Below are 14990 nucleotides of genomic sequence, written 5' to 3'. Positions count from 1 at the left end.
GTAGGTAGAGTTCTTGTGGATTATTTAATGTTCCACTTATATGGTGCCTAATGGCGTCTAGTGGCATCTAGCTGCCAATAAATATCAAAAAAATATTTATCAACCACTTTTTCTCGGTTTTGAGGATAAATCAAGTACAAAAGTTTATCTAATAAACAAAAGCCATAATCTAATACATGTTTGGCATGGTTTTCGTTTATTAAATAACCCTTCGTACTTGATTTGTCTTCTAAATCAAGAAAAAGTGGTTGGTAAATGTTTTCTTTTATTTGGATTTGTCAAGAACTAAATACCATTGAACATCACATCAATAAAACAGTAAATAAATGCTTCGCCTATGATTGGTACACACATAAATCAAAATCAACTTATATTCATATCTATATGTACGAATTGGCATGGTGGGACAAATGCTGATTTGGTAATGACATGGCATCGTTTATGAAATAAAGGAAAGTCATACCAAACACCACCCTAATCAAAGACCTCATACATTAAACACCACCCTAATCGGCATGGAGGGCCGGTTGATCTACTACCCGGCTTTGTATTGAAAAACTTTGAATGGAAACGCGGTGCAATACGATTGATTGAGACCGTAAAAATTGGTTGAAACGTTTCTGCAGAGGGTAGAACATTCGAACGAAAGCCAGGAAAGAAATGCTTCTTCTGGGTCAATACACTACAGAGGCTGACAAACAGTAGACCTTGCAAATGAGGTACTCTCTTTTCGTTTTTTTTTTTTTTTTTTTCTTTTTCTTTTTGTACTCGATGATATCTTCTTGTGCTTCTATGTTATCCAGATATTAGAAATTTATGAATTTATTGTTTTTTCTTGTCTTTCTCTTGAATAGTTGAATTTGGACTAGAAGAGAAGTCAAATGATCAAATAATGACCTTTTAGAAGGAAAATGGAAATTCAAGGAAGACTAGAACCCAAAAATTTGGAGGGCTTCTAGGAAATAGTTTTAGAGTCTGTACCTTATTATATTTTAGTTTTACAAAATAATACAAGGGCAATTTTCTTCTCATTGAAATTCGTGGGTATTAATAATCGCTTAGGATGCTTATTGATTTGGGTAGGAAAGAAACTATTTAAAGGATTTGGGTTTGGTATGGAGGCTTAAATTTCGAACATGGGATTTCCATTTCCAAAAAAAAAGAGAATGGGACTTCAACCATGGCTTAGAATATCTGTGCTGGATTTTCCATGTTTGCTTAGGATTTTTTTTTTTTCTTTTCTTGTTTGAGTTCTGTTTGTACTACAATTGTATAACTAAAGTGCGGTAAAGTATAGATTACATTGATGGAATCTTCCATTTATGGCTACGAAAATTTGGCCCTTTCCGATTTATGCGGGGATAAGGTATTATCTTTATGAATTTCCTATTTGTATGAAAGCTTTTTAGAATTTAAACTGTTCTTGTTCCATTCAACTAGATGGAACAGAAGGAGAGTAGCAACTCCGTATCTCTATTGGCCATACTGAATAAGTTTTGTTGTTATTTTTGAAAATGATCAATCACATTATTATTGTTGTTTTTTATAAATAAGTAGAACATCAAATGATATTTTGATGGTTTAAAATGATCTTTTTCTTTGTTGTTCTTGTTGTTTTTCTATGAACTTGTTGTATATTGATGAAACTTCTATAGAATCTTTGCTTTGGGGGCATGGATCAGAGTGGTGAGAAATAATCTAATAGACTACTAACAATGGATATGTTCTGGATAAATGAAATGACGGAATTATAAGTGCTCAAGCCGAAATAGAAACAAGCATAATAACCTATTGCTCTATTTTTGTCTGGAAGAGGATAAAACGGATAGATATATTTCTCCATCCCAGGGCACTCAGTTCTGTTCCCTAATCAGTATGAGGAATAATTTATTCTTCATTTGTTCTAGGTTGTTGTAGTTCTCAATATTGTTTTGTAGCATATAATCTTGATTTTGGAATAATATAAAAAGTTCTATGCTTCACAGATATTATAAAATGCAATGTTCATTCTTTAATTTTGTTAAGCTGTTGAAGTCTTGTGATCTCAAAGAGTGTTCCTTAATAAGCTTTGAGAAGAATGAATCCTCTCTTTCCAGTAGCTTAGCTGGGGTGTTGTACTCCACAATCCTTCCTGTTCAAAATCACAACACGACAATTTTAGTTCCTTGTACTAAACCAGTAAGAAAATGTAATTGCATGCTTAGCTCTGTTATCTTTTTTTTTTCCCTTTTCCTTTTTAATATTTAGAAGTAACTTCAATTCTACCTTTAACAATAGAAAAGAACTTTACCTTCACTGAGAACCAGAACTAGATCACTGTCTATAACTGTGTGAATTCTGTGAGCTATGGTAACAACAGTACAATTTTTGAACTCCTGACTTACGATCTTCTGTATCACACCATCAGTTGCAGAATCAACGGAGGCTGTGGCTTCATCTAGAATAAGAATTCTGGTTCTCTTTAATAAGGCTCTTCCAAGACAGAATAGTTGCCTCTGGCCCAGACTCCAGTTTTCTCCATTCTCAACCACTGTAATAGACAAGCAAGTAATTCAAATATGAGAATCCAAAACACTTCGCTGTGGATTTCAGTTCATATTCATTAAGCTCACCTGTTGAATCCAACTTTTCTTCCCTTGCACGCACTAAGTCACCAAGTTGACATTTATCCATAGCCTGAAAATAATCAATGAAGATCATAAGAGCTTTCTGCGCTTTGGATTCTGTCCAGTGTAAGTTTAATGTTATTTATAATGACAGGAAGTGAATATGTAAGAGCAATACTAATGTCTGACGGTTTAGGATGGAAGAAACACATTTTCATTGCATGTGTGGCTTGCATCCAAAGGGGCCTGGAACTAGTATCAGCAAGTTTGACCAAGGAATTTTTTTTTCTCTGTGGTTCAACTCAAATGTTGATCCTGAGCTTCAGTTCAATTCTTTTTGAAAGTCAAGCAATGAGATGAAGCTTCTAGGAAAAAAGGTAATGATGTAGATAACTAACTGAGTCAACTTTTGACCTAAAAGACATGCTTGATGGGACAAATGAATAATGGGTTCCATTTGGATGTGTGCAACACACACAGGAGGGTAGAGCAAGGAAGATTCTATGTACCTTCCATCCTACCTGAGGTATTCCATGAAGAGAAACTAAACTGTGTCCTATAAGGTGATGGATCAAAAATAAGTTCCGTATAGGGTGTATATGATGATTTGTCAAGTGGAAGCAGATATTTCAACTTTTCAACCTGACAAGCCATGGGAAAACTAACATGCGTTTACCCATAAATACCTCTGCTACCCGACAAGTTTCTAAAGAGTATCTTGTAAATCATATCCTTAGCAACTCATGCCAGGGCCAACATAATTTTGGGAATCATATACACCCCAATCCGAAACCCACATAATGGAATTGAGCTGTATTTTGCATCTTTTAATCTAGAACTCGTTAGACAGAAGTAACCACCTCCCATATTTCACTGTCAGAATATTGCTCTAGTGGGTCCATGTTTCCTCTTACTGTCCCCTCAAACATTGTTGGGTCCTGCGGAATGATGCTAAGTCTGGATCTCAGGTCATGAAGGCCTATCTTGCAGATGTTTATATCATCAATTTCAATACTTCCCTCTCTGGGTTCCACAATACGGAATATCGCCTGTATTAGAGTTGATTTCCCGCTGCCTGTTCGTCCCACAACACCGACCTTTTTCCCTCCTGGAATTGCGCAGCTAATATTTTTTAAGACAGATGGAAGATGCTCTGCATATCGGATCTATGAAAACAAGAAATATATTGTAAGTAAATCTGAGATGTTTGCTTATATAAAGATTAGAAATTGTGTACAACTAACATGAAATTAGGCTGTCATATACAACTAACATGAAATTATGTACAACTAACATGAAATTATGTACAAGCAACATGAACTTGGACAATTATTGAGGAATTCTGTACCAACTATCAAGGGGAGCATTTGTCAAGATGGCAATAAACCAATGATTGATATGGGAATACATCCTACTTTCATCTTGATGTACCCAATGAATCATGATCCACTTTTTAATCATGTTTCTTTTAGCCTGTTGTTGGAGCACCCGCTATTTCTGATGAAAGGAGCACTCCTAGCTGAAGGTAGTGAAAGATAATAACACCCCTGTAAGGTTATCATGCTTTATTTGACCAAGGTGTTGTTGCACTTATTTTTTCTGTTAATTAAAAGGGAGTGCCCTATTTATGAAAAAAGTTGTGTTGTAATCGGTGGTCAACCTTGCCTTTACAACTTATCCATGAATGATTTTTCTGTGGTCTCGTATTCATCTCCTTGTGGAATTTGGAATTCACTAACATTCATCTCCTTGGAAGAGGTACTTGAAGTCTCTCCCTCACTCTCCCTCTTGTTGAGTGAGATGAGAGGGCATGCCCTCATGTGTTGAGATGGATTTTTTTCATACATCCAATAAGATGCCTCATGAATGCTCAGCCAATTATGTTTGGTTTGGTTATTACAGAAGATTACATGTTAGAGGTCTTACCTGCAAATTAATGATGCAAATTTTTCCAACATGTGGCCAGTTATTTGGTGGCTTATAATCTTCAACTACCAAGGGGGCTTCACTAGCAATGTTTGAATATTGTAGAATTCTTTCTACTGAGATCATTTTATTTCCTGCATTGCATATTGTGGACACCATATTGGCTAGCTGTGTGTTAAGATTCAAACCATATGTTACTGCCAATCCTGCAATTCCTGTAAAGATATAGAATTCCAAATAAGCTCCTTGTAGATCTTCTCATGTAAAAAGATCTGCTCTTAGTTATATGCAGAATGGAAAATTAAATTTCTTTACTGGGGAGACCATAAGGATGTAGGTTGTTAATACAAATGGCACACCGGCAGGGGTGTATTGATACTTATTACCACATGCTTTTTATTGTTTTTTAGATTTTTTTTTTTCAAAATTTCAGCTTTATACATATTTTTATATTGTTTAAACAATAAAAACTTTGGTTTCCTCCAAACACGTTTAAATAGGTGTATTGGAAACCTAAAGATACAATACGATACGCCTGATATGGGGTTTATCATATTGATACTTTGAATCTTGCCTGCAAGTGAGTGACTGGCACCAACCATATGTTGGATCCAACCTAGGAAATATACTGTAACAATATTTTTTATTAGTTGATTACACACATCTAATTGTTTATCCTTTATGCAGGAGATTTTTTTGGGGGACAAGTGATGGATGAATCTGAAAGCCCTACATATTTGTTATGTCCACTGGTGTGCCATTTGTGGTCCATCTTTACGGTCTACCTGCTGATAAGCATCTTGTGAAAATGCATGCTCATGATTCTCACTTGGGTTAATAATTCCATGAGGGAGGCTCACAAGAAAGACCACTGAGAATGCAAACACAAAATTGGACAGTATGTTCAATCTGAAAGAAATCCACTCTGTTGCTGACATGTTATGAAACCATGGCCGTGAGTAATTGTCAATGAGGATGAGATTTCTCTCAGTAAAGCGGTTTTCTTGGTTGAAGGCACGGATTGCTGCAGCTCCCGAAAGTGACTCTACAAAATGGTGGAGAATTGGAGCTGTTTGAATCCCTGTTAACCGGGTCAATTCTCTTGCAATTGATGTATAGTATTGCTGCAGTGATCACATATATTTAGATTCATGTTGTGTACTATTGATGTTGACCTACAAACCTAAATTGTAAAGATGCCCTTATAAATAAAACTATAGGGATAAAACTATGACAGTTGAAGTGTCTTACTTGGTACCATATGCAGATTGCAGTCACTGGAATGAAGATTACAAATACTTGCCATGCTACCTGTGACATGACGATAATAGTCCCTAGAACCTGTATAAATGTGAAAACACACCAACCTAATCTGCCTGCCATTTCTATGTCAAGAACACTTTGGTCTTCAGATACCTGCAATTAATATATACAAAATTATTTAGTACCTGGAACTTCTTGATTCTCATGCTATCCACCTTCTAAGTCTCTGAACCATATGCCACACCACACATTCATATGCATCATTGCAGTTGCTACCTCATTTTCTTCATAGGCAGACTTGCTATCTGTTCCAACTGTTAGAGTTCAGGGGATAAGTTTAGGGATGGTCTTTCTGTTATTAGAGGGAGGGGTTGGTGGAATGGAGGAAGTGGTGTCTATGGATGGTTGGGAGAATTTTGTTGTACAAGTGTGACATGGGTCGGTTACTGTAACATGTAAGAAACTTTCAATGGAAACCGGATGAAAAGAGGGTGTTTGGGTTGGGAAAGTGCACTAGGTTAGGGAAGAGTAATAAATGTTAGTTTAGGTTAGAGGTTTACTGGATTGTTTTAGAAGAAAAAATAGGGTAAATTTCTTTGTTATGCCAAAATTTTTAGAGAAAGAAAGTCGAACTTCTAGAACTATAGAAATAGGAGGAATTCTTCAAAGTGACTCAAGATGAGTATTGGGGGATCAAATTTAAGGAAGCTAAAAGGTTCAGTGGGAGTTTACCACCTGAAACTAGGGTTTTTATGAGGTGCAGTTTCTAGGGGAATTTTCTTTCTCTCTAAGACGAAGCAACAAGAAACTATGGCTTTGTATGAGAAGAATTAAAATCTTACTATAAATCAATGCACTGCTACTCAATGAGTAAATTGGTTGCTACTTCTAGTCTGTTGATGCCTGATGGCTTTCAAATTTCAAAGGTTGAAATAGAAAATCAAGAGAGAACAAAAGGTAATGGAGATAGTCCTGGAGTGTCTATAGGGTTTCTCAAAAATCACTTTAGAGGTTTAGGAATCACTCCTAGATGTGGGTGCATTTTGGAATTCAAGATTTAATAATATCTTTGTAACTTCATTCATTTCTTCATTTCAAAAGAGTGAAGAATATTTATAGTTGAACAAGTGAAGGGCAGGCGTGGTAGGTAGAGTTAGCACGGGGAGGGGGAGGTTCTTACGAGGTAGAGCTGCTAAGAAATAAGTGCATAGGAGTTTGGGAGGTGGGGATGTGGTTTTGGTTATGTGTATTTGGGGCTTTGTGTGGGGGAAGCTCCTTTTTTAGATGTCTTTGTTGTTGGTCGTTAATTGTGTATGTTTTAGTTTTTGAATTCCAGGCTCACTGATTGTTTGTTTGATGTTTTTTTCTATGGTCTTTTGGATTGCTGGGAACTTAAAATTTGTCTTTTCTTGTTTGCTTTTTATAGGAGTTCTGTTTTTGCCCAATTTTTGCCTGAATACTATTACCTGATTCTCCAATTCTTTGGTGTTGCTTTTATATTTTCTTTAAATAAAGAAAGAAAAGGAATCTCTCAGACAAACTGTTCTCGTTTCGTTAAGTTTGCTTCATTGAAAGCTCTCAGACTTATATAATTGCTGAAACAAAGGCATTTATATACTTTTCATTTGGTGTCTTCAAATGCATCCATCCTGATACCCTGATACCTGTACATGGGTGCTCTATCATGTTGGATACTTGTATGTTTTATCATAACTTTTGTATCCAATGCCTTGTATCTGTATCTGGGTATCATAGCATCCAGACATAAGTTATTGTATGTTACCAACCCGATTCAGGATTCTCCCAGTTGAGGTTGAATCAAAGAAAGCCATTGGAGCCCGGAGTACACTATGTAGCATGTTGATGAAAAGTTTCTGTGATATTAGAAGGCCGGCGGTTGTTACTAGCATGGCTCGAACGAATGCAAAAACTGAACTGCCGACAGAGAGAAGTATATACCCAAAAAATAGAAAGGTTATCTCCATAGCTGGCTCAGTCCCAGATGTAAGAGGGGAAGCCCATGTTATCCAATAATTACTTGCTATCTGTAGTACTAGGAAGAGCAACTGTGCCAAGATTATGAGTGGGACAAAGGCCCCTGCCCACACTGTGGTCAAATAAGACCAGTAAACTTCTTTCCGAATGCTTCCTTTCTCTCTCTCTTCATCCTGTGTCAGTCTTCCTCCTTTTCTGGTTATGTCATTTGAAAGGTTATGTCTAGGATCATGCTTACCACTTAGCTGAAGCTCTGGATTTATTGTGGATTCTGTATCAGCTTCACCATCGGATAGAGGTTTTTCAGATGTTCTACTTGACTTTTGGACTGTGAAGATTGATTCCAGAGCTTGGTTGTGTGCACCTACTAATGCATCAAATCCTGTATTCTGTCTTAGAAGTTCATCAAAAGTTCCAGCTTGTGTGATCCTTCCAGCTTGCAGAACCTGTTAAAGACTCTATTAATTTCTGATCTAACACTTTTTTCATTAAAGCTAGAAAATGGATGGGAAGTTATGGTGCCTCTTGTATACCAGAATGAGGTCTGCTGCAGGTAGAAACTCGACTTGGTGGGTGACATAAAGTATTGTCTTTTCTTTGAGGATCCCCATCAGGCATTCCTGCATGGGATAGGCAAAGCTCAATGGTAAGCTCTTGTCTGATCTGAATTTGTTAATGAAATCAGGAGAATAGTTGGCATCTTTCTAAATCAAAATCAAGATTTGAAGACTCGTCTTTGGATTACAAGGAAATCATCTTTGAACCCCATTTATAAGCGTATGATTGGTTAGATATTTATGAACTATGTTACCCAGGCTTTAGACATGGCTACAGATTGACTTGTTGAACTTGCATGGCTCCCCAAAATAGGTTTTCCCACGTCATTTCCATGCATTTTTATATGCCCAGGTATTCTTGAAATTTGAAGGATTTGTTACATTTTTTTTTGAGAACTTTGTTGTTTGAGTTGAATGTAATTTTGTTAAGAAATCTCTACACCAATTGAATCAGAATCTACTGTTCAGCGACTGTAACAGTTCAATTAGGACTTACCTGAAAGAGTTGAGTACCTGTATGAGCATCCACAGCACTGAAAGGGTCATCAAGAAGATATATGTCAGCATCCTGGTAGGCTGCACGTGCAATTTGTATTCTTTGCTTCTGGCCACCACTCATATTTATACCTCTTTCTCCGATTTCTGTTAAGTCACCACAGGGAAAGAGCTGGAAATCCTTCATCAAAGCACAAGCTTTAACTGTTCTGTCATACCTGACACTGTCAAATGGATTTCCAAAAAGGATATTCTCTCTGACCGTTCCTGTCAATATCCATGGAGACTGAGGAACGTAAGCCTTTGTCCCACTGATCTTCACTGTTCCTGACAACTTCATTATATCTCCAAGTATGCTTGAGAGAAGACTAGATTTCCCAGATCCTACAGTTCCACAGATTGCTACTTTCATCCCTCCCTTCACTTTCAACTCTATTCCGTCAAGAGTTGGGATTCTTGACTCTGGATTCCAGCTGAACTTTCCAGCGCTAATCTCGATATCGAACTCTGAATCATCTTTTGGAGCAAACAAGACTGCATCCATTTGAACTTCACCTTGCTGGAGGTACGAAGTGACTCTGTCGATTGAAACTTTGGCTTGTGCAGCTGCTGATAACAAATCGGATAAATTGAACAATGGGTACTGTAACATCCGGAAGGTTGCCAGCGCAGATAAAACTTTCCCAGCTGTGAATGGGATCCCCATTGGTATACATGTCCCAAAGGCCATTATTGAGATGAAGGAAGGGGATCCCCAGAAGAGAAAAGATGAGATTGCTGCTGAACTGCGTGCTTTCCATATCAATATGTACTCGATCTTTCTCAAGCTTTCAAGATTGTGAAGGAATCGAGTTTCCCAGGCTTGAAGTTTCAGAGTCCTCATATTTCGAAGAACCTCAGCTGTGGCTTTCATTCTGCTGTCCTTGGCCTTCATCATCTTTGACTGTAACCTCCTTTGGATCATTGTATTGGGTATGTTAATGGCTAATATAATCACCATTGCTGCTAATGCCGCCAGAGAGCCAAGAAGACCCAGGTTGTTGCTTAAAATGTAAATTGCCAGGGAAATTTGTATGGGCAATATCCAGATTATGTTCATTAAATACATGACGTCCACAATACGTTGGAGATCAACACTCATATAGTTGATGATCTCTCCACTGGCATGGCTTTGGCGGGATTCACTTGATAGATACAGACCCTTTTTATAAATTTGGGATATCAGAGCCACTCTCAGGCGAAGGCCTAGCTGGTAGGCCCCAAAGATCCATTGTCTCTGAGCCACTGTCTCGATGACTTTGGAACTCAGAAAGGCTAATGCAAGAAGGTACCCACTCAAGCTGTGTTGCTGCTTCTTTCCACTCAGGAACTTCACAAGGTCGTCAATCAAGTATGGCCCGATACATGATGCTACAGCACCAATCATTGCAAACAATGCATTGGTTGCTGCTTTTTTCCAGATAAATAGAAAGATTGCTTTGTATATAGATGGGTTTGTTGTAGCATCCATATTTTTGACACAATTTAGACTGTCATTGAACAAGCAGGAGAGGAATCCGGCCGAGTCTCTGATATCTATGTCAGGGATCTCTTCTTGTTCAAGGGGTCTCTTGTTCCCGACTTCAAACAGTGGATTGAGCCATGAGAAGGTGATACGTTGGAGAGGTGTAGCTTTTCCATATGGAGATTCCCTATTTTCTTCTGCATGCTTTTCAGTTTTAACATTGAGAAGTGGGTTTGTAATGCCAGTTTCAAAAATTGAGATGCCTGCGGTCCCTCTGATCGATATCCCTAACAGGCAGGTGGAGGCTGGGAGATCAAGGAAGGCAATGTAGTCTCCGATTCCAGGAGACCCATGGTTCCTAAGAATGTAATATATATCAAGAGCAGTGCAGATAATGGAGTGCGAGAAGCTATAAATCCACCAGATTCTTACATTCCAGGGAAGCATCATGGATCTTGCTTTCTGTGTATTGAATACCACAACTAATGCCGTTGACCATGATACCACTTGCATGATTTCTCCCAGAAGGACTAAGTTTGTAAATCTGCAATGGGTTCCATTTCCATTCAGTAGCATCAGAAGCAAGAGGCAATGGCTTACTAATAGCAAACTGGAGCAACCAATGCTTGCTTTGTAGGAGAGGCCAAGTTTTACACCAATCTGAAGTTGACTTGTGAAGTCATCTTCTTTGCTGTTTGATCTCCTTGTGCGTGACAGAGTGAACTTTTTCCATAGGAAATGGACTAATATGCTTCCAATGAACCCCAGTTGGAGAGCTATGCTGATTTCCTCCCAGAAACATGGTGATCTCAGGTGATGCCATGCTTTTATATATTGAAGAAGCTCGGGATCTGATACACATCAAGAAATGGTACAAGTGGATTAGCAAATGACTTGAGAAATGAAATTCGTGTACTGTTTTTGTTATTGACAGTTATAGCATGTAGGGATTTATGTTTCTTTCCCTATTTTAGGCTTTTGAGTTAAGAATTTCACAACAGGTGAAGACTTAATGGGGGAAATTGATTGAGAATTTTCCTTTTTTCAGTTAGAATCTTGTTCTATCTGTTATAAGAAATAAGAAATCCCTCATGGAAGATCCCAAAGTTGGAGCTTGTACGGTTCCGGCTGTAGGCATCTCTTATGAAATAGAGTATCAATATAAATCGGACTCCCGTTAGGCTGTTTGACTAGGGTTCTGTTTGCACTTTCAAAAAAAAAAAAAAAACAATGAATTATTTTCTTGGAAAATGATGCTCAATAGGGAAACGGATTATGGTTAGGGAGAATGAGAGTTCAGCCCAGGGTCAGAATTTTTAGGCCTAAAGTACAGTTGGGATTGGTGCCAACTCGGAATTGATGCCAATTCATGGGCGGGCATTGGTGTATAGAGTGGGGGTGTTTGACATTTTGAATGTTTATAGATCTGCAGTGGAGATCAGAAATCTGCATTGGGCCTGTCTGTACTTTTTCATTAAGCTCTCATTAGGGTGTTTGACTAGGGCTCTGTTTAATTGTACGTCAAATGAGGAAAATGAATTATAGTGAAGCTGTGTTTGGTTGAAAAAAAAGGTATGGAATCCCTTCCTTTTCCTACATTTTCTTTCAAACCAAACACAACCTTATAGTTTTCCCGGTATTTGTTTTAACTTGGAATTAGTTGGGAGTGGACTGTTCATGGGCTGAGCTGGGCTAGCTTCGGGCTACGCTCTGCCTCTTTATTAACAGAACACATTCAAGCCCGGGCCTGAGCTCGGCCTAGAAATTGTGCAAGAAGATTTTTGTTTTTTTACTCAACAACGAAACTGATTTGCTTGTATTTAAAACAAGCTCAAAACCTAAAAATACTATAAGAACGAACTCAATATGGCTTGAGAAAAGAGAAGAAGAATAAACAAAAAATATTATATATATTATAATATAAAATATTATTGGGTCAGGCTTGGATGTCCAAGCCTATAAGCTGTCGAACTACCCAGCCTATGAACAGGTCTAGTTGAGACATAGACAAGTGTTGCAAGCTAGAAATTGAGAGGACCAACTTTCCTACAATTAAAACTCCTTTTTTGGAAAATGTTTCTTCCACATCCATTTTATGTTCAACTAAACATTGTAAAGTAGCAACTTTCCGGAACCAGTGAATGAACTTTCTCAAGATCTTCTGCCACTACTGTAATTCCTTCAGAGGTTAAATATCATTTAGCACATGAATGTTTTAAATAAAATCACTCTTCAAATTCTTGTACAATTCCAAGAGCTATTAAATAACTGGAAATTGAAATAGTACACCACTCGTGTATTAATTGTAGTTCTAGGCCTGTCTTAAGCTTTTAAGATTTTTCTACTGGGAACTGCCACTAGAAACGTGATTTTCTAAGAACCCATACATTTTGTAATGATCATATTACAGTTCTTGACGAGTCGGGTTTCTTCTTTACTGTTTAGGTTAAATGTTTCATCCATGGAACTCTAAATGAAATAAAGTTAATAGCTCCCATCTGGGTATCCCTACTACTATATATGAAGTAATCAATTACTTGGCCATATACCAAAGATGTCCATTTGAAAATTTGAATATAGCATGTGCATATAGCTTGCATACAACTAATTTATGTTTGGATTGACAGAAAATAAAAGAGAAATAGAAGGTTGAGGGAAAGTTTCTTAACTAATTTTTTGAAATTTCTCAAGAAATTTCCTTCAACTTTCTGCTCTCTTATTTTCTATCAAACTAAATGTAGCCCTAGAAGATCAGAAATATGAATCCTTAAGAGATGTGTAGAACATTCATCTAACTATTCAATAATAATTATATTGCATAGAACTAGAAAGATCTCTCAATCTGGCAGCTGAAATGTGCAAATTTCTGGTTCATTTTCCTTACTCATATTCCTTTATTTTCCAGTTTCCAGAATTACCAGTCTGAAGACTTGGAAGAAGACTACTTCATATAAGCAGCAATACTCTCGGTTTCTACACCACTTTGAGTACTTGCTGAATTATACCCTTGATGAGCAGGATTTTTTCCTTCAGATACATCATATATACAAGTAGAAAATATGTCTTCTTTCTAAAGTGTAGTATCTATTTCTTCTATAAGCTTTAGATGTTTAGCATCAGAAATTGCAACTTTTATCAGTTGTAACATAACAAACTAAACAAATTTAAATTGATCTCCCTGAAATCAAGATAAAAATGTTTTTCATTTTTATGCAGAAATGATTATCCTAAGACCAGTCAGAGCTTACCTTGCATACTGTAATTCGAAGTCCTTTTGGTTTCGATCAGTAATAAGGATGGCGTGCCTATCCTATCAAAACCCCAGAAGGTTTTCTTGGCAAATGATAATCCATACAGTTTGAGAGAGAGTGAGAGAGAGGTGAAGAACTGAAGATTGTTTCAGACTTACAGTATTCAGTATAGGCCAAGTTTATATCATTGTGGTGTAGTTGGGTTTGAGAAGGATACCATTTAATTCTTCTTCTTCTGTTGAAGGGTCTTCTCTCTAGTTGTTTGAACTCAGGTTGGTGAGCATTTGTATGTATTTGTTTATGGCCAAGTGAGAGAGATGTATCATTACTATAATGAGTAGTGAATAAACCGTGAGATCTTCTCTTGTAAGTGTGTTTGAACTAGTCATTGAATGGATGGGTGCATGGGAGGTGGTTTACTACTGTCAGCACACTGACTTTGTGTGCTTACTTTGTGCATGCAACTATGTTATCTACCTATTGTTGTATCAAAGAAAGAACTCAACTAACAGATATTTGTTTTATTAGAATACATGATATACCAAGTTCGCTTCAGTCTAATATTCTATAAGCAATATATTGGGGCACGGAACTTAGAATTCAAAGAATGGAGGACTCTCTCCAATTATATATCTATTTATGCCTAGCACCCATGCGCTTTATTTTTGTTGTTAATTGCTTATAATAATGTGTGGCTCGCTGGCTGGCTCTATTTAGGAAGTATCGACGATGGGATGGAGCTTAGTTTTATATGTATAATTGTTTTCGTCATTTGTATGACGACGTCGACGACGACGACTGGTTAGTTTCAGTGGAAATTTCATCACTCCTCGCAAGGGATAGAATATTTTGCAGAAATTGTTGAACTTTTCCATATCGATGTTACATTAATTAATTGATTATCAAACAGAAGGAGAGATTCTCTTTTCTAAATTATTAGTTAATTTTGTTTTCTTGGGGTCGAAGGCAACACCCAACCCAACACTTTTCAGTCGCCACTAGCTTCATCTTAACAATAATTAACCACAACATAACAAAAGCAATAACTATTTACATGTTTGGGGTTTTTAGTGGGAGCTTAGTAGGCAGCCCACCCATGCAGCCACGAGGAAGATTCATGGGGGATTTTAGGCTTTTGCTGTCCAATAGTCCAATTGACCCACCCAGCAAAACCAGTCTCTTTTTGTATAAACCGAGTCTTTGTTTAATGAATAAATAGTAGTGTTTTCCAACCGTGGTTTACCATGACAGTTAGACCGTTTGGCTCAGGAATCGTTTAGGCCATCGCCACCATTGCTGTCACTGACGGTGAACACAAAATGCTCCTCGTCCTTCCCTCATTCCTTTCTTTCTTTTCTCTCTTTCTTTTTTTCTTTTTTCCTTTCTCTCCTTC

At 37.4% G+C, this 14990-nt stretch overlaps 1 protein-coding gene and 2 long non-coding RNA genes across 3 annotated transcripts; 2 read left to right on the top strand and 1 right to left on the bottom strand.

Moving 5' to 3' along the window:
• The first annotated feature begins 476 nt into the window (after positions 1-476).
• Positions 477-5792, top strand: LOC148848464 (uncharacterized). The gene is made up of 2 exons (XR_016101500.1): positions 477-719; positions 5220-5792. It is a non-coding gene; the product is annotated as an uncharacterized LOC148848464 (long non-coding RNA).
• On the bottom strand, positions 1770-13867 carry LOC148848462 (putative ABC transporter C family member 15). The gene is made up of 11 exons (XM_088952646.1): positions 13595-13867; positions 8844-11197; positions 8324-8410; positions 7583-8236; positions 5784-5948; positions 5362-5656; positions 4533-4747; positions 3467-3772; positions 2613-2676; positions 2291-2530; positions 1770-2131 (listed from the first exon to the last, which is right to left on the bottom strand). The coding sequence occupies exons 1-11, from the start codon at positions 13599-13601 to the stop codon at positions 1989-1991; spliced, it is 4530 nt and encodes a 1509-aa protein (XP_088808772.1). The 5' UTR covers positions 13602-13867; the 3' UTR covers positions 1770-1988.
• On the top strand, positions 7898-11533 carry LOC148848463 (uncharacterized). The gene is made up of 2 exons (XR_016101501.1): positions 7898-8918; positions 8998-11533. It is a non-coding gene; the product is annotated as an uncharacterized LOC148848463 (long non-coding RNA).
• Positions 13868-14990: the final 1123 nt, after the last annotated feature.

Source organism: Nelumbo lutea, chromosome 6 (genome assembly GCF_056320005.1).
Source record: "Nelumbo lutea isolate HS-2025 chromosome 6, American lotus-T2T, whole genome shotgun sequence".
Lineage (NCBI taxonomy): Eukaryota > Viridiplantae > Streptophyta > Magnoliopsida > Proteales > Nelumbonaceae > Nelumbo > Nelumbo lutea.
The sequence above is the reverse complement of the archived record's forward strand: the minus strand, read 5'-3'. Positions and strand labels throughout refer to the sequence as shown.

Coding starts and splice junctions, on each gene's coding strand:
- LOC148848462 (XM_088952646.1), bottom strand. Junction 2,531..2,612: donor AGAAAAGTTGGATTCAACAG/GTGAGCTTAATG, acceptor TGTCTATTACAG/TGGTTGAGAATGGAGAAAAC. Junction 2,132..2,290: donor AGTTCTGGTTCTCAGTGAAG/GTAAAGTTCTTT, acceptor GATTTTGAACAG/GAAGGATTGTGGAGTACAAC.